The sequence below is a fragment of the Microtus pennsylvanicus genome, chromosome 4 (genome assembly GCF_037038515.1).
Source record: "Microtus pennsylvanicus isolate mMicPen1 chromosome 4, mMicPen1.hap1, whole genome shotgun sequence".
NCBI lineage: Eukaryota > Metazoa > Chordata > Mammalia > Rodentia > Cricetidae > Microtus > Microtus pennsylvanicus.
The window spans coordinates 38,994,472-39,017,822 of NC_134582.1; the positions used below are offsets into that span (position 1 = coordinate 38,994,472).

Sequence of the window (23,351 nt, forward strand, 5' to 3'; positions counted from 1 at the left end):
AAATGATACCTGGGAAAACTGGAGTGCTAATTAGTCAGTGACTAGTTTTCCTAGTCTTAATAGCATTGGTGGTAAAGAGAAAGGCAGTGTTATCACAAGTTAAGGATCTGATTCAGACAGGGAAATTAATTATGACCACAATGTTCAGTCTAAATATTAAGACACATTTTCAACTTTAATCCAGATATAATTAACTAATGAATTATCATACTGTATTTTCACACTTATCCAATTAATTGAATAGTTATGCGATTGAAAGGTCCAGATTCATCCGGAAGTGGAACTGCTCTGATATGAAGAAGGCACAGCAAGGGTTTTTCCTGACCGTAGCACAGCAGACACCTTTCTGGCTATTCCAGTGGATAGCAGGAACATTGTGGCCCAGCCATCTCTGCTGTCCTTATCATCTGCTTCCTCATCTTTACTCTTTCCACAGCGATGGTGGCTAGGTTAAAAAAGAAAGAAAGAAAGGGTGGGGCTACATCTTTGTGTGTTCTGTGGATGGATGGGATAGACATGCTTAACTTGAATCAAAACTGGGCCTAAAGATGTTATGTGTTTAACTCTGACTTTCTCTGCATCACACCCTATTCCATGCTGTTCCTTTTCCTTCATCCATTTCAGAAAGACTGTGTTTTTGGTTACTGATTTCTACACCCCTGCTGTTGTGCGAGCCAGTCTTAATGATCCCTTGGATTCATCCGTGTGTACAGTGGACAAGGCGATATTTTTGTATCTTTCTTGGGGTGCAAGGCACCAACAGTGGTGAAGGAGCAGCATTAGGTCCTTCTGGAAATTCTTGTTGAGAAAGCCATAAAAGAGAGGGTTTATGCACGTAGAAACCATAGCAATCAAGTGACAAACTACAAATACCAGGTCATGGTGGCAGCTCATTAGCATCTCATGATACCAGTCAAAGATGACATTGAAGATGTTCAAGGGCAGCCAGCAGGCACCGAAAGTCACTACAATGGAAATCAGCATGACATTGACCCTCTTGTTCTCATTGAGGCGGGTCTCGTTTCCCCTCCTCTTGCCCACCTTCTTAGTTCTTCTTTGGAGGCAGATAACAATCCTCAGGTAGCAGATCAGAATGAAACCCAGAGGGACAAAATACTGGAGCATAAACAGCGATGTGGAAAAGAGGAGTTGGTTCAGTTTGGAAGGCCAGATCTCCACACAGGCTACCCGGTGGGTGTAGATATCATCAGGGAGAGAGAGATTGTGGAAGGGCTCGTTGGTGAGGTGGTAGGACAGGAATAAGGGAATAGACAATGAAAGGGAAATGAGCCAAATCAAGACGATGCCCCAATAGGCATGAAATACCCTGGGCTTCCAGCCACGGGGGTTCACAATCAGCTGATATCGTTCAATAGCGATCAATACAAGGGAGAATATGGATACAGAGATGGACACACTTTGCACATAAGAAGTGAGTTTACACATGGTGCTCCCGAACACCCAGTGGTCCATCAGAGTGTAGATGACTGTAAAGGGGATGCACATGACACACACTAAGATGTCAGAGAGGGACAGATTGGCGATCAGTACGTTGGTGACGTTTTGAACTTCTCTCTGCTTCTTAAAGATGATGACGATAAGAGACAGGTTTCCAAATACGCCCATGATTAGGACCACAGTGTATGCTATGAGCAGCAAGAGTATGGCGAGGAAAGGGGGTTGACAGGACTCGAAGTAGAAAAATGCAGAGTTGTTGCTCTTGGTACTAGTTTTATTAGGTGCTGGTTGGTTTGGGGGCACTTCCATTACGTCAGGGTTGCAATAAGAGATTTTCTAAGCTTGCTTGTATCATCAATGGGCGTTTGGTCATCAGTTCTTGAGGGAACACAGGATCTGAAACTCTCAAAAGAGTGTCAATGGGTTTAATCTTCCTGATCTCTGTCTGTGTTTGGTGGAAACAAAATGACATCAGCATGCTCTTGAGATCCTAAAATCAATCAGAACCCAGAATGTTAATGTAACTTCCTGTTTTTCAAGAGTCCCGTGTAGCTTAGGCTTTCCTCAAACTCGCTATGCATGAAAGGATGACTTTGAACTTCTGATCCCTGGCTTTTACCTCCTGCGTGCAGATTACAGGCATTCATTCCCATACATGTAGTGTGGGACTAGAACTTAGTACCTCAGTCATGTTAGGCAAGCACATTATCAAGGGAGCTACATCTCCAGCTCACAAAATCTTAGCAATATAGATACTATGGTTAACAGTATAGATAATTCTGTTAACAGGACAGTGTTACTGAGGTTATGGATATGAGTTAAGCAGATCTCTGTTTAGCTATGTTCTCTTCATGCTATTTTATTAGTCTTATCAGTAAGTAGTAAGATGATGTGGGAGGCTCCTCTGTGTGCTGTCATTATCATTAATGAATCTAAGTTCTGGCCTGTTGATAGGGCAGAACTTAGGTAGGCAGGGAAAACGAAATGGAATGATGGGAGAAGAAGGGTGGAGTCAGAGAGAGACGCCATGGACCTGCTGCTGCAAGAGATAGACATGCTGAAACTTTGCTGGTAGGCCACGATTAATGGTGGCCAGTGATGCACAGATTAATGGAGATGAGTTAAATTAAAATGTAAGAATTAGCCAATAAGAAGCTAGAGCTAATGGGCCAAGCAGTGATTTAATGAATACGGTTTCTCTGTGATTATTTTTGTTCTGGGCAGCTGGGACAAACAAGCAGCCTTCCTGCTGCAGTAAGTCAAGAATGTGACAACATCCAGGTAACTACGTAAGGCAGTGCATACACACACACACACACACACACACACACACACACACACACACACACACACATTTCCATTCCCTTCATCTTGTCCTATTTTTTTAGTATCACATGAATGCACACCCTTTTCATCTAAAAGACTGTACAAATCCTCGAGGTAGAGATTGTATTGCGGAGCCTAGAAGACTATGTTTGGATTTGTATCTGTCATAGTGTGCTTGTGTTCACTCCAAAACTCATAGCTAATATTTATGGTAACAGTATTAAGAGGTGGAACTGTTAGGAGATAAGTAGGCCAAATGTTTTTTCTCATCATGGATTAGAGCCATATAAGACAGGATGAGTGCTAAGGATGCAGCTTAGTAGTAGAGTGTTTACTTAACATGTACAAAACTGTATGTTCCATCTGCTCCAAATAATCCATCCACCCATGCACTCATGCATGCGTGCATATACACCTGAATGCATCCATCTATCACGAGCTTGCTGCTTCTGTCTCTCTACATGTAAGGACTCAATACTTTTACCTTCTACAAAAACATCATCCTGGGAGGACGGCAGTGGTAGTCACCATACCTGAACTTGCTGATACATTGATCCTGAACCTACTAGGGACCAGAACTATGAGAAACAAGTTTCTATTGCCTATAAATTATATAACTTTTTGTATCTCCTACAGCAGCACAAAGGAACTGTAGGACAAGTTCCAGGCAGAAGTGTCCACACTTTTGACACTGGCACACAACGTGGTCATCTACAAAGTTCATGCTTGAGAACTGTTGGGAGCTGTGAACCCCCGGATCCTGAATTTCTCGTAAACACCTCGTTTCCCCCTGATCTGAGTGCCTACAGCTGCTCTGAGCACGAGACCCTCAGGAGTTTCTGATTGCAGGGGAGTGGTTTCTGGTGTGTTTGTCTGGGGCATGGCTATCCCTATATAAGCTGCCCCTCGGCACAATAAAGGAGGCATTCCTGGAGCATTTTGGCATCAAGGATGACCTGTGTCTCTGTCTGTGAGTCTTTGTGTGTTTTAATCTCCAGCCCCTTGCCCGGTTTCTGAACTGCATGATGGCGCATAGAGCCCAGACAGGTGTCGTGTGCCGCAGAGAACAAAGTGATTAAGTTACCAAAAAGTTGGGAAAAAGTCTTACAATTTTAAAAGCATGTTTATAATTTTGTGTTGTGCCACTCTCTTAGCTTCCATCAGGCACTTGTAGCCTGCAGGCCACAGGTTGGACATACCTTGGAGAATTACTGGATATGATTTACATCGGATTCCAATCTGAAAAATGGGAGTAAATAATGCCTATCTATCTGAGTTGTGTGAAGATTAAATAACATTGTGCAGCTCAACTAGGTTTGGTACTCTGCTTAGATTTTGAGAATTAGAAAAGGAATTCAATGCATAGACATCTACTACTTATAATTAATTTTGTTTAGAACTCATTTCATCCATTCTTTCTTTCTCCAGATTTCATCTAATGTCCAGTGGATAAGGAACCATGGTTCAACGGCTCAGTGGTCGTATCCAGTGGAATTATTCACATCGTGAGACATCACAAGCTTAAAACTAAAACTAAGAACTGAGATTTCTGTTCCAAAGAGGAAACATGGAAGCAGGGTAGAGGGGAGGGATGGAAAACCTCCTCATACTGGTTTATTCTTTAGGAATCTGGGGAAAAGAAACATAAATAAAATTGATAAGGGAAACTGAACACTAAGGATGGGAGGAAATGAACTTTTCTTTGCTGTGTGAAATTACTTTGGCCTGCTCTTCCCCTAGTTCAAAGGCTTAGAAGATTGTTACTGGAAAGAAAGCACCTCAAGAATACTTTTGTCTGTACAATAAACACCGTAAAAATACCAGAGATGAATAGGAGCCACTGATAAACACAGCGTCCTTTGTAAAGAAAGCCTCAAGGGACTTGTCGATGATGTGGTGACAGGAGAAATAGCAATGTTTAAAAACATTAAGAAAGGTTTAGGGCTTGGACGATTCAGGGTTTCTGCAGACCTGAAGTTAACAGACATTGACTGAAGGGCAATTTCAAACCATGTTTAAACTCTTCACATCTGTTGATAGACTTGCACTATAGGTTAGAAATGGAAGGCTTTGATTGCTAACTAGAGGCTTCCCACCAAGCAAAATTCACTTGGAGGGGAAAAGGAATGAAAGGGAGATGGTAACTACACATTTAGTCTGGTGTGCTAGCATGTAGTTCCTCAAAGAGGACGTATCTGCTGCCAGCTAGCAGCTGCCACTCCCCTAGGGCTCAATTTCGTCGTCAGTCAAATTGAAATAAAAAAACGGCCTCTTCATTTCACATCTTTGCATGAGGGTCAATGAAGTGATACCTTGAAGACATTCCATAAACTGTGAAACACGCTCATTATTGTGTTGTTGCCTGTGTCAGTACCTGGGCAGAACCCATCTGGCCTCTATACTCCAGACACTGGAGTGCTCTGACGTCTACTATATGGTTTGTATCTACAGCATCACCTTTTGTGGGAAGGGATGGGAATGTTCTAGTTCTTTCTAATTTATGGAAAAACTAAGTCTCAAAAGGTCCAAGAAATTAGCTGGAGCAAAACATGCTCATCAAAGTCGTGTGTGTGTGTGTGTGTGTGATTTTTCTCTATAGTTATTATTGTCTGTAAGAAAAACACACTTCTTATGATTCCTGTGAAGACAGCTCTGATAACAGCTTATCTCTTTACAGATGTGAAAATCCACAGACTTTACAGAGGCCCTTGTACGTGGACAACAGAGAAAGGAGTAAACAACAGCAGCCTTTATTTTTGTCCTTTCTTACAGATGTCTTCACAGTGGACTGGGGAACTCATTATACGCAATAGCAGGTGCAAGGTTGTGTAAAACCTACCCACTCCCTTGTATGTTGATTATTATTCAAGGGAAAAGAACTGCTTTCAAGACTTTAAATTCCCAGAGAAGCTTAGAACTCAAAAAAGTTAAAAAAGCTCTGGATGGGCTTCATCTGGGAGGGACTCAGAGATGACTGCAGGAGCTGTATTGCCCAACGCCTGCTGCACAGCTCAAAGATTAGTCGTGAAATCCCTAAATATGGACTTCAAATTGCACCCTGGGTTTGGCCCTGTACATAATTGGTAACTCTAAAGTTTAAATGTGTAAATCCTGCTTATCTGGGAGTAAAGTAATGCCAAACTCAAGTTCATAAAAAAATTCTTAGGATGCAATTCTATTTTAGGAATGTTCATCTTGGACTGCTTAGTTGGAAAGGGGCTAGAGATGCGAGATCTCAGAGGAACAAGTGACATTTTGCTCAGATCTATGGGTAATTCAGAACAGAGGTATTTTTTTAATCTTCGGCTTGATTATATCTTGCTCATGAAGTGCCTATCTTGACTTCTTTCGTTTATTTCTTGTGGTGCAATAATTTCACATTAAATTAATTTTAAAACATTATTTGGGTTTATATTTTCAAGATGAACAAAGTGAGAGCATTACTCTGTGAAAATCTCCATGAACAATTAAATTTCCATACCTGGATGTCTATTTTGTTGGGTCTTTTATTATTAACACAATTCTTCTGATAGGGAAGGTAGGAGAAATTGGGCATAGGATTTATGTGTTTGCTTTGATCGCTCTGTTCTTTTCTTGTCATTAACTTCCTCTTTTCTTAACTATGAAACGCAGTTAAGCAAAAAAGCATATTTTAAATTATTTAGAACCATATTTTTGGCTTGGACAAAACTCTAAACTCTTTACTTGAAAGTGATTCTTCTGCAATCCTCTCATTTGGCAGATGCTACTGTGACCATAGCTCAAATCTCCTGGCTGCCAGAGTTCCATGTCCTTGCCAGTATTTTCTGTTGCTTCATGCTATACATTTCTTTTACAGTTCTACATTTTTACTATTAGTTGTGCAAAACAGGTCAAGAGCATTCTGTTACACACACACACACACACACACACACACACACACACACACACACACTTTTACTCCCTCCTGAATTTGCTTTACCCTCTTAAGTTCTAAGAACACAAATTCTATGGTTGTGTTACTGCAAATAGGATCCTCAGTGGTTAGAGAATCAATGATTTTAAAAGTATTGCACACTCTTTTGTTCATTCACCAAGCATACATGTGCCGAAAAATAGGCTGTCTTAACCTGATCAATATACAGTCTTGTGCTTTAATAGGTATGACACTTCTATTTTGACTGACGAACATGGAAACCAGGACCCACTAACTTGTTCATGATCAACTAGAATTGTGTATTCGAAACTGTTACCAATATATATTTTTGTGTATTTAGTCATTTAATTTGTTTAAAAAATTAGTCACACAAATTTTTCCATGAAGAGAACTGGAACTAGAACCTATACATCCCTAAGAATGCAGATCCACAGTGAGTACCCACAATTAGCATCAAGAAACTCTCTTATAGTCTTATTAAAAAGTGCAGTTGTCCTGATCATTCAGAACGTTATGCAACCCTTTTTATTCTGTTCAATTACCTGCCCATTAAAAGCTCAAATTTATATTTACCTTCTGTAGAAGTGTGTTACATTTTATAATTTGAAAACTGCATTTGACCAATGCATTCATTTATTACACACACTTCATTATTTTTTTCTTCTGAAAATAGTTTATATCTTTTTTTCTTTTGAACTTGACAAGTGCCTCAGCTCATGTCAGGTGTTAGAAGAAAACACACATTTGATCACTCAGAGCTGCTCTTCAAATCAAGCCGCACACGCTGTTTGGCTTTACTTTCTGTTTTAGGAATATTATGATCTTCAGTTCTTAAAACAGCACCACATCATATGTGTCACAGAATTTAGGCTTAGGTTTGCCAATAAAAATAAGTTTCCTGGAATTTAAAGTTTACTTACTAGCAGATAAACAAAAGTAATTAAGTCTTCATTGTGTAAATAGCAGCTCTGGGAACTTGATACTTTCCCTACAAAGCTGTGGATTTGCTTTTTCAGATCACAAAACGAGAAGACAAATGATACAGATAACATTGAAATCATGAAAATTCCAATTTTTAATGATCTTGTACTCTAAAATTAAAATATCTTAGCACAAAATGCATATCTGAAAACGATATTTACATGAGTAAAAACATTTCCTACAAGTACGCTTCCCAATTTCTTACCTGTTAGAAATTTTCAGCTCTATTACTGTCTTTTCATCTTCCTCCCGCATTCTTTCTTTGGGCTCGGTATTTTTAAAGTTTATTTCTCTACAGAAGGATGCCACGTTAGCCATCTCTTGAAGTGCCAACACTTCCTTCTCCCCTCCTGATGCATCTCTGTAAGATCTGCAGCTTCCCCTCAGGAGCTACTCCCTGTATTTGGAGTCAGTGCACTGGCAGGGAAGATGGAGTTCTGCCATCCAGTGGGTGCTTCAGGCCCCTGAGGAAGAGGCAGGGAGGAGTCAGGAACCTTGGCAGCAGTCAAGGCTAGCTGCAGCTGCTCAAGGGATGCTGTGAAAACGTCACAAATGTCCCTCTCTAGCATCTGCAGATGTGTTTATAAGAGTGCATCTTGAAAACCTATGCCACTTTCTGGCACGTATAGTTATACTTTTCAAAAGAGACTGGCTTTGTAAAAATCTGAAAATTAATTTAAATGTCCCTGGAAAATGATTAGCAAATATTAGTAGTGGTAGAAAATTTACTTCTACCTAATAGATGGAATTCATTCTACATTAGTGTGATAATTTGTTAATTGGGCTGATATACGTCTACACTTGTGTTATCCAAATTTGATAATACAAATTATCATACAATGTAGAATGAAATCATCTACATTTGTTTTATCAAGTTATTAGCATTAATAAAATCCTTTTAATATTGAAATTAATGCTGAATTTCTTAGAAAGAGATTAAATAAAAAATAATTTCAGACAGAGAATCAAGTAGCCTGGACTGGCTTTGAACTTATTATATAGTTGAGGTTGACTCTGGGATTCTGATTTTCCTGACTGCCCCTGCCAAGTGCTGAGATCACAGTAGTCAAGCCGTACTGTATTTCTGAACTGCCTGAATTAGGAAGTAATTTTAAGCAAAAGAGAAAGTATCCATGGCCTGGATTGTGAGCCTAGTGGATATGGAAGAAAAATAGAATCAGCCTGAACTTTGTGGAAGCTGAGGAACTAAATAATGCAACTACTCACCTTTTCTTAAGACAAAGACTCAAAAATCTGACCAGATAGGCAAGAAGCTATTTTCCTTCGCAACTGACTATTTCGTTGTGCAAAGGCACCTCATCCCATTATCCATTTATCAGGTGACAGACATCTAGGTTGTTTCCATGTCTTGCCTATTATGAATAGAGAAGCACTGAGCATGGCCGAGCAAATCTCTCTGTAGTAGGATGTAGAGTCCTTTGCCTGAAAGCTGTATAGTTGAACCTTGTCATAGATTGATTTTTAACCTTTTTTTTTTGAGGAACCCCCACCCTCATTTCCCTAGTGGCTGTACAAGTCTGTCTTCCCACCAGCCATAGATAAGTATTCCTTTTTCCCCATATCTTCACCAGCACAAGTTACTGTCTGTTTTACTGTTCTGGGCCGTTATGATTGAGATAAGATGGAATCTCAGAGCAATATTAATTTGAATTTATCTGATGGCTGAGAATAGTGAACATTTTCAAAAGTATTTTTCAGTTAGTGGTATTCAGTCTTTTGGGAATTCTCTGTTTAGTCTTGTGCCACATTTTAAAATTGAGTTATTTCTCTTCATGATGTTCATTTTTGAGATTTTTTTGTGCATTTAAGATACTAACTTACTGTTAGATGTATAATTGGTAAATATTTCCCCATTCTGTTGGCTGCTTGCTTTGCAGTTAGTTTCATGAGGTCTCATTTATTAATTATTGGTCTTAGTGACTGTGATGTTAAAGTCCTGTTCAGAAAATCCTTTCCTGTGTCAATGAGTTTAAGCCCATTCCCTACTCTTTCTTCCACTAGTATCAGCGTATCAGGCCTTACATCAAGGTCCTTAATTCATGTGGAGCTGAGTTTTCTTTAGTCTGAGAGATAAGGATCTATTTGAATTTTTTTTTTTTTTTACTTTCCCCATCTAGCTTGACCAGAACCATTTGTTGATGATGCTGTCTTTTCTCCAGTGTCTATTTTTGGCTTCTTTGTACAAAACCAGGTGTCTGTAGGTGTGTTTAATTGCATTATGGACCTCCAATTCTATTTCATTGATCAGTGTGCCTATTTTATGGCAATGCCATTCTGTTTTTATTACTATAGCTCTGCAATGCAATCAAAATCTAGGATGGTGATACTTCCAACAGTTCCTTCATTATTCATGATTGTTTTAGATGTCCTGATTTTGTGTGGAGCTAGAAACAATCACGCTGAGTGGTGTAGCCCAGATCACAAAGGACAGTATGGTCCCTACAGGCTCCTAGTGAGTGGCACTATTAGGAAGTATGGCCTTGTTGGACCAGATGTGGCTTGGTTGGAAAAAGTGTGTCACTAGGGGTGTGCTCAGTGTGTCTTGATTCTCTTCCTGCTGCCCGTGGATCCGGTTATAGAACTCTCAGCTACTTCTCCAGCAGCATTTCTCTCTGCACGCTGCTATGCTTCCTGCCATGAAGGAAACAGACTAAATTTCTGAACTTCTAAATTAAACTAAACTGAAATTCTGTAAACTAGTCCCAAATAAATGTTTTCCTTTGTAAGAATTGTCATGGTCACAGTGTTTCTCCAAAGCTCTAGAAACCCTAAGTAAAACAACTGAAAAAAAGGTAGAAGAATTTTAATGGTGTTTTAAATATGACATTCTAGTAATAAAATATAATTTAAGTAGAAAACCTGATACTTTATTGTCTTTAAAAATTCTCTTACTGTGGGAAATTTTAATAATCAAAGTTCAAGTTTTGTTACAGTATAAATGAATTTTGAGAAAAAAACTACAGAAAAATCAATCACTACAACTTAACATTAGGATCTTTGCATAACTGAAAAAAGATCTGATGTTCTAGGAGGAAAATTAATGGTTTACATAGAACTAGCAAACAGATTTCTAATGCAACTGTATTAACCAGGGTTCCATTTGTTCTAGGATATGAGGCCCAAATTGTCCCAAATTGTCATAGATGAGTGGATGTTCCCTTATCTGTGATCAGCTGTTGATCTTACTTCTAACCAAGTTTCTGACCCAAAGGCCAACACAATGTTCAGAGCTAGACCCGGTGACTGAGAAGATAAGACATGCATAATCAAGATCACATTAAGATCTTTTGGTGTGTTTCCATTCCCTGGTTAGTTTTCAAGTATACACAGAAGAGACATTCTCCTGTATTTTGATTCTGTAAGAACTTGTACAGTTTTTTAAAGTAACTATTCTAATTTATTTTTTAAAAGAGAAACAGAGATCTGGGTGTGGATATTTCCTTCATATTAGCCATGTTTGGTCAGGATAAGAAAAGCTTGGAAAGGAAGATTATTTTAAATGTGTATAGAGGGACATTTCAAGTATCCAGAAGGCTGTCTGTGCCCACGTTGTTCCTTATCTATTCTAAGGCTAAAGGGAGAAGAAAGTTCATCATTGGGAATCTGGAGAAAGGATGTGGGGTAGTTCCTTCCTTGGTCTTAGTATAAAAAGTTTGCATTTGGAAATATGTGATCAACTCTATTAAATATTTCTTCCACAGACTTGGTAAGAAGTCTTCCTCTTTTTTTTTTGTGCTACCTCCTCTGATGGCTAATACCTGTACTGTTTCATCCCAGGGCCATGAATCTACTAAATGGTGTACAGTGTTGGTCTAAAATAAGCTCTTTATGCATCCCTATGTGCCCTGATCTTGGCTCTATTGAATGTTGAATAGGAAGGCTCAATTCCTGGACTTTACCAGCAGAACACTTGGACATTCCTTCTACAAAGCCTCAGGGACAGCATTTACCCTTGGTCTAGCATGTTAGTAAAAGGTCTTAGGGAATTAGTTTTCAGGACAATCCATTCTATAATATTTAGAAGATATTTCAAAATGTAATACTACCTTGGAAAGCACAGACCAAGATATTGTCAAAGTTCTGAACTTTCAAGCCTCTTGAAGCCTTCTGAGTCTCCCAGAAAAAGCCCACATGATTTAGAATTGTAGGATGTAGCAGGACTAGTGGGTTATTGATAAATTCAAGGTCCACCACCTTGTGGTTTTTCTCCATTTGGTGAGGCTATTAGGACAACTTGTAGTCTTATAAGGATGCTGACAATGGACCAGTAGATCATACTTTAGAGGAAATGTCAATGGCAAATGGCTATCCTAATTAAGAGTCCTTTTTCTTTTTTATATTTTTTGATTTATTTATTTATTATGGATTTCTGCCTCCTCCCCGCCACCGCCTCCCATTTCCCTCCCCCTCCCCCGATCAAGTCACCCTCCCTCATCTGCTCTAAGAGCAATCAGGGTTCCCTGACCTGTGGGAAGCCCAAGGACCGCCCACCTCTATCCAGGTCTCTTAAGGTGAGCATCCAAACTGCCTAGGCTCCCCCAAAGCCAGTACATGCAGTAGGATCAAAAACCCACTGCGATTGTTCTTTTTTTTTTTTTGATTATTTTTTTTATTGATAAAAGAATAAAGGAAAAAAAAACAAATTTCCACCTCCTCCCAGCCTCCCCTTTCCCTCCCCCTCCTCCCACTCTTCTCCCCCTCCTCCCACTCTTCTCCCCCTCCTCCCACCCCTCTCCCCTTCCCCCCACTCCTCTCCCCCTCCCTCTCCAGTCCAAAGAGCAGTCAGGGTTCCCTGCCCTGTGGTAAGTCCTAGGTCCTCCCCCCTCCGTCCATATCTAGGAAGGTGAACATCCAAACTGGCTAGGCTCCCACCAAGCCAGCAGATTGCGTAGGATCAAAACTGCGTGCCATTGTCCTTGGCGTCTCATCAGCCCTCATTGTTCGTCATGATCAGAGAGTTCAGTTTTATCCCATGCTTTTTCTTGGTAATAGTTCAGCTGGCCTTGGTGAGCTCCCAGTAGATCAGCTCCACTGTCTCAGTGGGTGGGTGCACCCCTCGTGGTCCCGACTTCTTTGCTCATGTTCTCCCTCCTTCTGCTCCTCATTGGGACCTTGGGAGCTCAGTCCAGTGCTCCAGTGTGGGTCTCTGTCTCTATCTCCATCCATCACCAGATGAAAGTTCTAAGATGATATGCAAGATATTCGTCAGTATTGCGCTAGGATGGGGTCATTTCAGGTTCCCTATCCTCAGCTGCCCAAGGAACTAACTGGGGACCTCAGCTTGGGCACCTGGGAGCCCCTCTAGGGTCAATTCTCCTGCCCACCCTAAAGTGGGTCCCTTAACTAAGAATTGTGGTTCCGTGCTCCCCTATCCAACCTTCCTTTATCCCGATCCTCCTATTTCCCCAAGTCCCCCCTCCTTCCCTTCTACCTTTTCTCTCCCCATCTCCCCTTACCCCCTTCCCACCCCACCCCCAAGATCCCACTTTTCTCCCCGGCAATTTTGTCTACTTCCCTTATCCAAGAGGATAACGATATGTTTTTCCTTGTGTTCACCTTCTTACTTAGCTTCTTTAGGTTCGCCAATTGTAGATTCTGTGACCCCTATTTATGGCTAGAAACCAATTATGAGTGAGTACATCCCATGTTCTTCTTTTTGGGTTTGGGATACCTCACTCATCATTGTCCACTATGTTCAGCTAGTCCAAATTTATCCCATGCTTTTTCAGACCCAGGCCAGCTGGCCTTGGTGAGTTCCCCATAGAACATCCCCATTGTTTCAGTGTGTGGGTGCACCCCTCGCGGTCCTGAGTTCCTTGCTTGTGCTTTGTCTCCTTCTGCTCCTGATTTGGACCTTGAGATTTCTGTCTGGTGCTCCAATGTGGGTCTCTGTCTCTGTCTCCTTTCATCACCTGATGAAGGTTAATATTCAGGAGGATGCCTATGTGTTTGTCTTTGGATTCACCTTCTTATTTAGCTTCTCTAGGAACATGAATTATAAGCTCAATGTCCTTTATTTATGGCTAGAAACCAAATATGAGTGAGTACATCCCATGTTCCTCTTTTTGGGTCTGGCTTACCTCACTCAGGATAGTGTTTTCTATTTCCATCCATTTGTATGCAAAATTCAAGAAGTCCTTGTTTTTTACTGATGAGTAATACTCTAATATGTATATATTCCATACTTTCTTCATCCATTCTTCCGTTGAAGGGCATCTAGGTTGTTTCCAGGTTCTGGCTATTACAAACAATGCTGCTATGAACATAGTTGAGCATATACTTTTGTCGTATGATAGGGCCTCTCTTGGGTATATTCCCTAGAGTGGTATTGCTGGATCCAGGGGTAGGTTGATCCCGAATTTCCTGAGAAACCGAAACACTGCTTTCCAGAGTGGTTGCACAAGTTTGCATTCCCACCAGCAATGGGTGAGTGTACCCCTTTCTCCACAACCTCTCCAGCAAAGGCTATCATTGGTGTTTTTTATTTTAGCCATTCTGAGATTCAATGCAATCCCCATCAAAATCCCATCAAAATTCTTCACAGATCTGGAGAAGACAATAATCAACTTTATATGGAAAAACAAAAAACCCAGGATAGCCAAAGCAATCTTATACAATAAAGGATTGTCTGGAGGCATTACCATCCCTGACTTCAAACTCTATTACAGAGCTACAGTATTGAAAACAGCTTGGTATTGGCATAAAAACAGAGAAGTCGACCAATGGAATCGAATAGAAGACTCTGACTTTAACCCACAAACCTATGAACACCTGATTTTCGATAAAGGAGCTAAAAGTATACAATGGAAAAAAGAGAGCATCTTCAACAAATTGTGCTGGCAAAACTGGATGTCAATCTGTAGAAGAAAGAAAATAGATCCATATCTATCACCATGCACAAAACTCAAGTCCAAATGGATTAAAGACCTCAATATCAGTCTGAACACACTGAACCTGATAGAAGAGAAAGTGGGAAGTACTCTACAGCACATGGGCACAGGAGACCACTTCCTATGTATAACCCCAGCAGTACAGACACTAAGGGCATCATTGAATAAATGGGACCTCCTGAGACTGAGAAGCTTCTGTAAAGCAAAGGACACTGTCACTAAGACAAAAAGGCAACCCACTTACTGGGAGAAGATTTTCACCAACCCCGCAACTGACAAAGGTCTGATCTCCAAAATACATAAAGAACTCAAGAAACTAGACCGTAAAAGGCTAATCAACCCAATTATAAAATGGGGCACTGAGCTGAACAGAGAATTCTCAGCAGAAGAACTTCAAATGGCCAAAAGACACTTAGGGTCATGCTCAACTTCCTTAGCAATCAAGAGTCCTTTTTCTAAACAAATTCATTGCCTTTGTAGGATTGTGTATGTAAGTGGGTGGGCATATGGCGTGTTGCATGTCTGGAAGCTGCTTTGTTTGTGGGATTGTGTATGTAAATGGGTGTGCATATTGCATGGTACATGTGTGGAAATGAGAAGACAAGCTTGGTGTCAGGTTCCCTTTCTCCCAGTTTGGGTTCCAAAGATTAAACTCTGGTTCTCAGTCTTAGCAATAGGTGTTTCTACTGGCTAAAATGTTGAAAAAGTAATAAACTTATTTTTTTTTCAAATTTCTGTTATTGATTCTTGGTGAAATTCATACAATGTGTTTTGATTACATCGACCCCAACCCTAACTATTCCCAGTTTTCTCTCCTCCCTACTCACCTGACTTTCTCCCTCTCTTTCTCTCTCTCTGACAAACTCATTGTGACTGATAACTCCCAGGCTCATGGTCTGCTCTGCAGTATGGTTGATATACTAGCTGCCACACTCTTTTTTATATTTTTGAAGGTGTAAGTTATTTTGATTTATTGTGCTCTTTTATCTGGATATAAAACTTTTAAAGCTTTTTCAATAAAAGTCATTCTTATGCAATACATAAGTTATCGATCCACTGAATTTCTGAGCCAGCTTTTTTTTTTCTGTGAGCTTCTGCTGAACGTTGTTATACAAATGGCACACGTCTCTAGGATCACAAATTATAGGCTCAGTGTCCTTTATTTATGGCTAGGTTGCTTTCAGGTTCTGGCTATGACAAATAATGCTGCCATGAACACAGGTGAGCAAATACCTTGTGGTATGAGTGTACATTGAATAGCACATGACTATACAGCAGACACTCATTCAGTACTGATTAACCTAGGGAGTAAGGTAAAGGGACCCTGATGGTACTGTGTACAGTGATAAATTAGTTAGTTATGAATGGACAGGAAAATAAAGAAAAAGAAGCAGTCTCAGTGAGACTATTAATTAGTATTAGCTGCTGGGTGAGGAGTGAGAATTACTGAGGCAAAGGAAAGAACAGGTGGGTAGAATTTGTGGGAGTGGAATTTTGGTTAGTGGAATACTAAAAAGATAGGGTACAGATGTGTACCCAGATATCTTAACCAGGCCAGCCTTGGCCTCTGAGAGGTGTAACAGTAAGAGGAGTGCATACAGAAAAAGAAGGAAAACAAGAAAAAATGAGAGAAACATGTAAAAGGTATGAGCAGTAGGGGGCAGTATTGGTCTGCTACATTGGCCCCATGATACTATGACTATGCTTAATAAATACTTGTTTTGGGGAGGAAGAGAGCAGGATGAAGGTGTAAGGCAATGAAATCACTGGCAGATAACTCATAGCTGCAGTGAGGAAAGAGAAGTGGGGATATAAGGAAATGTGATCATTTGAACGTTACTTTGTCTCTTTGGTCTGTCGCTTCTTTTCTCCTGTCCTGGTTTGACTATACTCTGTATTGACTTTCCCAGGTCACGTTTCTCTCCTATGAATGCCCAGCTTCCCCCGCATGTAGTCTTAACTTGACTCTGTTCTGTAAGCTGTAGACAGCCAATACAAACTCTGTCTTACTGCAGACTCTGCATTTCCATGGGGTTGGCAGGTGTGGGTGGTTGAGTGGTGCCCAAACCACAGTTTATTGTTATTTTTGTTGTTAAATTTCCTTTTTTTTTAAAAGAAAAAAACCTATCTTTTTTTTTTCATTTTGCATACCAATCCCTGTTCCCACTCCCCTCCTCCCATCCCTCTACCTATCCCTCACCCAAAGCCCCATCCACTCTTCAGAGAGGGTGAGGCACATTGCTTTGGGGAAGGCCCAAGGCCCTCCCTACCATATATAGGCCGAGCAAAGTATCCATCCAAAGAAAATAGGATCCCCCAAAGCCAGTACAAACAGTAGAGATAAATCCTGGTACCACTGCCAATGGCCTCTCAGTCTGCCCCAGCCATGCAACTGTCAATCACATTCAGAGGAACTAGTTTGGACCGATGCTGGTTCTTTCCCTGTCCAGCTGGAGTTGGTGAGCTCCCTTTAGCTCTGGTAAACTATTTTAGTGGGTGTCCTCATCATGATCTTGACCTCTTTGCTCGTATTCTCACTCCTCCCACTCTTCAACTGGACTTTGGGAGTTCAGCCCAGTGCTTCGCTACAGGTCTCTGCCTCTGTTTCCATAAGTTACTGAATGTAGGTTCTATGGTGACATTTAAGATATTCATCAGTCTGACCACAGGGCAAGGTGAGTTCAGGCATCCTCTCCTCTATTGCTTAGGGTTTTAGCTGGGGTCATCCTTGTGGATTCCTGGTAATTTCTCTAATGCCACATTTCTTGCTAGCCCCATAATGTCTCCCTCAATCAAAATATCTCTTTCCTTGCTCTCATCTCTGTCCTTTCTCCATCTTGACTATCCCGTTCCCTTGAGTTCTTCTCCCCCCATCCTCCCCTCCTCTTTATCTTCCACTCTCCCTTTTCTCTCTGCCCCCATGCTTCCAATTTTGTCAGGAAATCTTGCCTGTTTCTCCTTTCCAGATGGATCTATATATGTTTTTCTTAGGGTTCACCTTGTTACTTAGCTTCTGTAGGACCATGAACTATAGGCTCAATATCCTTTGCTTTACAACTAGTATCCACTTATGAGTGACTACATACCATGTTCATCTTTCTGGGTCTGGGTTACCTCACTCAGGATGTTTTTTCTAGTACCACCTATTTGCCTACAAATTTCAACATGTCATTGCTTTTTACCGCTGAGTGTAAATATGTATACATATGCCACATTTTCTATATTCATTATTCAGGTCAGGGCGATCTAGGTTGTTTCCAGGTTCTGGTTATTGCAAATAATGCTGCTATAAGCATAGCTGAACAAATGTCCTTTTAGTATGATTGAGCATATTTTGGGTATATGCCCAAGAGTGGTATTGCTGGGTCCTGAGGTAGGTTGAGTCCCAGTTTTCTAAGAAAGCGCCACACTGATTTCCAGAGAAGTTGTACACATTGCACTCCCAACCAGCAATGGAGGAGTGTTCCCCTTACTCCACATCCAAACTAGTTTAGAGCTCCTGCTTAGCTTATACAGTGTTGCCTTTCTCCACTGGGGTGCTGAGGGTGGTCCTGACTGCTGTCTCTGGGAAGTCCTTCTGTCATATTCCTTCTGGACCAGCTATTACAGATATTCCTGGTAAGAAATGCCTAGAGGTTACAGCTGTGGTAGAGGCTGCTTTGGATGTATTTGCAGTAGAAAGTCCAGTCTCATGATAGAGGAAGTTCATTGTGTCTAATGGCAGAGGAGGTTTGTTGGGTTCTTGATCAAGTCAATTTGGAGACTGAAGAAGTGGCTGTGATAGCGATGGAATATTCTTTATAAAATTAATTTTAGTTCTTTGAGAATTCCATGCAATGTGTTTTGAATATATTTACCCCCAGTTTCTCCTAGATCCCCCACCTCTCTACTCAGCTTAATTTTTCTTCCTTCCTCTCTCATTCACTCCCTCCATCCCTCCTTTCATTTCTTTCCTCCTCTCTTCCTTCCTCCCTCCCTCCCTCCCTCCCTCCCTCCCTCCCTCCCTTCCTTCCTTCCTTCCTTCCTTCTTTTTTCTCTTTTCCTCTCTCTTCTTTTTTCTTTACCTCATCAAGTCTGCAAGTCTGGGTTGTGTTGGATAAAACACTTAGGTATGGGTCCTGCCCTGGTGTGTGCTCTGTATAACAGAAGATAAGTAATCCCTTTTTGCAGACGACATGGTAGTAGTCATAAGATATCTCAAAACTTCCACCAGAAAATTTCTAGAAACAAACATTTCATCAAAATGTCAGGATACAAAATCAATTGTAAAAATCAGCAGCTTTTCTACACACCACCAACAAATATGCTGAGAAAGAGATCATGAATACAAATGCTTCTTCTATATTTTAAGTAAACCTTACTTTGAAAATTAATTTTATATCATAATGCTCTTTCAGGGCTTTATTTTTTACTTTAAACCTACACATCTTTTTTCTACGTATTGTAGTTTCCAGTTTTGTTTTTTTACGGTATTTCTGTGCATGCAAATGTTATGTTTTTGTCTACATGTTTTTGAAGCTCTTTCTTTGTTTCTTTTTTTAAAAATATTTTTCATTTGTTTAGTCCTATTCTGTTTTTTGTTTCATTTTATCTAATTTTATTTTATGAAGATTGTTTTTTAAATGGCTACTTGTAGCCTAATGAGAGAAAAATAGAGTGTGTGGATTCTGGTGAGTGGGTAAGTTTGGGAGGATCTAGTATTAAGGGAAACTATAATTAGGATATATTGTATAAAAAATTTATTTTCAATTTAAAAATCTTCCGTTTGAGATTTCCCTTAACCTAAGAAATAGAAATAAAAGTCTCTATCTTATACTTTCATATACATTAAAGCAATGGTCTATTTTCAGTATTCTAAATTTAATGAAGTATAGACTATCAGTAAATGTTTCTTTGTTATTTTTATATATATCCCTATGTACTCTAGGATAAAGAAGCACAATAGTAGGAAAGGGTGCCTCAGGCTAGGCAATGAAAGAATCCATTCCTAGTGTGCATAGCTGCAGAAAGGTTGGAGAGAAACAATTATCAAACCCTGACAGAGCAGCTTTCCTCTCAGCCTGTGCTCTCTTCTGCTCTGTTCTTTTGAATTCTGTTTTTGGGGAGTGTCCTTGAACTAAGCTATAGCTGAGACTCCCAGGGGAGCATTTGGCCCTGTGATGTTCAGGCCTTTTCTGCTAACCATCAGTTCACTGCTTTGACAGACATCAGAGCAATGTTGTCACCATTGTTAGAAGGTTGCCATGATGCTTGCATACGTTTATTTAAAAAAAAATTAATAGCTTAGGTCCCTGCCTTCATGTTATTGTTCAACTTATTTTCCTCATTGATTTTTTTTAATCTTACAACTCATTGATTTGGAAAAGATTTATACATCTTCCCTTTCCTAGAGTAATTGAACACTTCATTCCTTTAGCACTTATGAGTTCATGAGGCCAAACTGTCCGTGAGTCTCCAACCAAGGAAAGATCTACAGAGAAGTATTTGACAGGCTTCACTCATGACCTGCTTTATGACCTCCGGAGAGAGTACATCATGTCTCTGTGTCTTATCTTCCCTGTGCAGTCCTCTCAGCACAGAGAGATCATCGCTCGTAGATAAACTGGAGACTTCTGGAGGACTAGGCTTGAGGACATAAAAGTGAACATTGGAACGAACAAATTCACCAGTGTCTGAACTGTTGTCCTTAAACCCAGTATCTTTCTATGTGAGGTAGGTCACATGACTCTCCCAGAGACATAGCCTTGTTGAGGGCTTCTCTAGGTTAGTGCCTTTTCTAAAACAATGACAATGGAGTCTTTTTTTTAAAAAAGAAAATATAGATTTAAATGTATCTTTTTTCTCTCCTGCTCTGTTTTTTCTCTCACACCCACACCCACACACAGAGTAATAGATTTACACTGTTAGTATTTTCCCATTCTGATTTGGTATCTATCTATCTATCTATCTATCTATCTATCTATCTATCTATCTATCTATCTATCTATCTATTATCTACCTATAAATTTAATCTCTGGTTGTTCTCTGATTATATTTTTATACTTTTAGAGTTATATTTTAGGAAAAGATAAAAGGGAATATTATCTTAATTAGGAATCTGGGTGGATGGAAATGTTTGCTCAGAATCAAGCATCTCTGTCAACGGATCTCTGGTTGTTTTATTTATTTGTTGTCAAAGGTACCGTGTTTACCGACATTCCAAGGTTTGTTGTGTATCTTCATAAAATGTTGGTCTTCTCAGGAGTTCAAGTTATGTGCATCACCTTGTCCTTTCTTCTTTGTTCTGGTGAGTACATTTTGCTGTACTAGATGAGAACCTTAAACATAATCTAAAAAAAACTCAGGGGGGGGGGGAACCTCGGAAACACCAGAAATAACTGAATGAGCTTGTCTCACTGGGGTTGTAGTCTTAACCTGGTCATGTTAGGAATGTCTCTAAAGTGGCAGCAGCGGATTGTTCTAACTAGTCCACTTGGAGAAGTGAGAAGAGAGCAGTGGGTTAGGACAGGCTGGGCAGGCTTTCAGTCTCTGCTCATTTGTCCTCCAGATTTCTCACTAAATCCTGCTGTCAAATGCAAAGTTGAGGATAGACTAATGTCTTTAAATACGCCATTCTTTGAAGATGCAATTTATTTCACAGCTTTAGGCTGTCTTAGTTATGGCCAATTTAGAGTGTGTTTTATCAACTATCAGAGTTCAAGATTGGTTGTGAATTTCAAAATGAGGCTATTGTGAAACATTGTCTGGAATGTTGAAATTACGCCTGATGTAATTTTTTCAAGTTAAATGAATAGGTGAAAGATATTTTGAATTCTGAGGTCACTGTATTTCAATTAATAATTGTATAAAGTTAATATATCGAGGTCTATTAACAAATGGAAGATGACACTTTTATACAAGAGAGCAGTATAAAATGCTATTTTTCCAGGTATGTCTATATATCTGGGAATTGGAGTTGTCTAGATTTGTGTGTATTTTTCAGTTAACTTTTTGCCACTGACACAAAATTCTCATTTATTACTTATAGCATTGGCAATTTACATCAATGTGTGCTAAACATAAATATAGGCACTGCACACCAAAAAACAATATGAACAAGATTGTTTTTACATATTTTATCTGCCTTCTCTGCTTTGTTTTCAGAAAGTTCCCATATAAAAAGAGCATTTTACAGACCAGTAAGTAGCTATCATTTCATCTGGAAATTTAAAAATTAAAATTTTCTTTTTTATAAACTGAGTAATTTAATGTAAAATTTACCAAAGAAAATAAACTCTTCAAAAGTTAAAAAATGATATATTTTGTTACAATAAGTTCAAAACATCAATCCTGAACTTAAAGACAGTTTATTATTGATACAAGATGTGAGAATGAGTAATTTTTTTTTTAAATTTAGTTTGCAAACAATGGCAATGGGTTTCTGATCCAGCTGCACGTACTGGCTTTGTGGGAGCCTAGGCAGTTTGCATGCTCACCTTACAAGACCTGGATGGAGGTGGGGGTTCCTTGGACTTCCCACAGGGCAGGGAACCCTGAGTGCTCTTTGGCTGATGAGGGAGGGGGACTTGCTTGGGGGAGGGGGAGGGAAATGGGAGGCGGTGGCGGGGAAGAGACAGAAATCTTTAATAAATAAATAAATTAAAAAAAAGAATACTAAAAAAAGATTTAGTTTGCATACCAACCACAGTTTCCCCTCCCTTTTCTCCTTTAATTCCCTTCCCCCACCGCCTTTTCACACCTCCCCTTCAACCACTCCTCCTCATTCTCCTTTCAAAAGGGGTAAAGCCTCCCATAGGAGTCAGCAAAGCATGGCATAACAGGTCAAAGAAGGACCAACTATCTCCCTCTCCCATCAAGGCTGGGCAACACATTCCACTCTAGGGACCAGGGTTCAAAAGAGCCAACATCAAGGACAGTTACACAACTGTCACCCACAGAGGGCCTAGGTTGGTCCCATGCTGACTCCCTAGCTGTTGACCCAGAGTCCATGAACTATGAAAAACTCAGGTCAGATGTCTCTTTGGGTTTCCCTGTCATGATCTTGAGCCAGCTTGCTCATATAATCCTTCGTCACTCTCTTCAACTGGATTCCCAGAGATCTGGTCAACGTATTATTGACACAAGATTCAACAATGAGTATCTTAACCCCAAAATCCAACCTTTGGTAATTAGATATATAAGTCTATATCTGTACAACCCAGTGAAAGACATTTCAATGGTTAACTTAATGTAAAAAATAATGACTTCCATATACTCACATAGAAGAATGTTACATTTGAAAATAAATAAATTCTCACTCTAAATATTAATATATGTCACAAGGATGTATATAAAGTCAGTCACATGTATATAACATATATAGCCTTAATTTCTTTGCATAAATGATCAAAGTAACTAATATTGAAGATGTGTATTGATGAACATGCACAAAAATGAGATATATTGACATGTAAATATGTGCATTGAATTGCAGAAAAAATACAGAGTATTAAGAGAATACTCAATAAAAAGTTTAATTCGGTGATAGGGGTGTGAAGGAAATGTCTGGAGGGGAAACAGAGATGTGACAATATGCACTGGCTGCCTTACAAGATTATGTTACCCCAGCTGTGTTGTGTTCTACTTAGTAGAGGTGTAAAACTATAAATGTACAAATGTAGTAATTATGTTCTCATCTTTTGTTGTGTTATATGTCCTTTACATGTTGTGTAGATGATATTTAAACCTTTATGTATGACATTACACGCAAACTGTAAGAA

The 23,351-nt window shown here is 39.8% G+C and overlaps 1 protein-coding gene and 1 long non-coding RNA gene across 2 annotated transcripts in view; one reads left to right on the forward strand and one right to left on the reverse strand.

Moving 5' to 3' along the window:
- Positions 1 to 6,296, forward strand: part of LOC142847743 (uncharacterized) — a 56,407-nt gene extending 50,111 nt beyond the window's left edge. Inside the window, exons 2-4 of the long non-coding RNA XR_012910294.1 lie at positions 3,421 to 3,754; positions 4,213 to 5,221; positions 5,462 to 6,296. This is a non-coding gene — a long non-coding RNA (uncharacterized LOC142847743). The remainder of the gene's footprint in view (positions 1 to 3,420; positions 3,755 to 4,212; positions 5,222 to 5,461) is intronic.
- Positions 652 to 1,767, reverse strand: LOC142848525 (neuropeptide Y receptor type 6). Its single transcript, XM_075970774.1, has one exon. The coding sequence runs from the start codon at positions 1,765 to 1,767 to the stop codon at positions 652 to 654; it is 1,116 nt and encodes a 371-aa protein (XP_075826889.1).
- Positions 6,297 to 23,351: the final 17,055 nt, after the last annotated feature.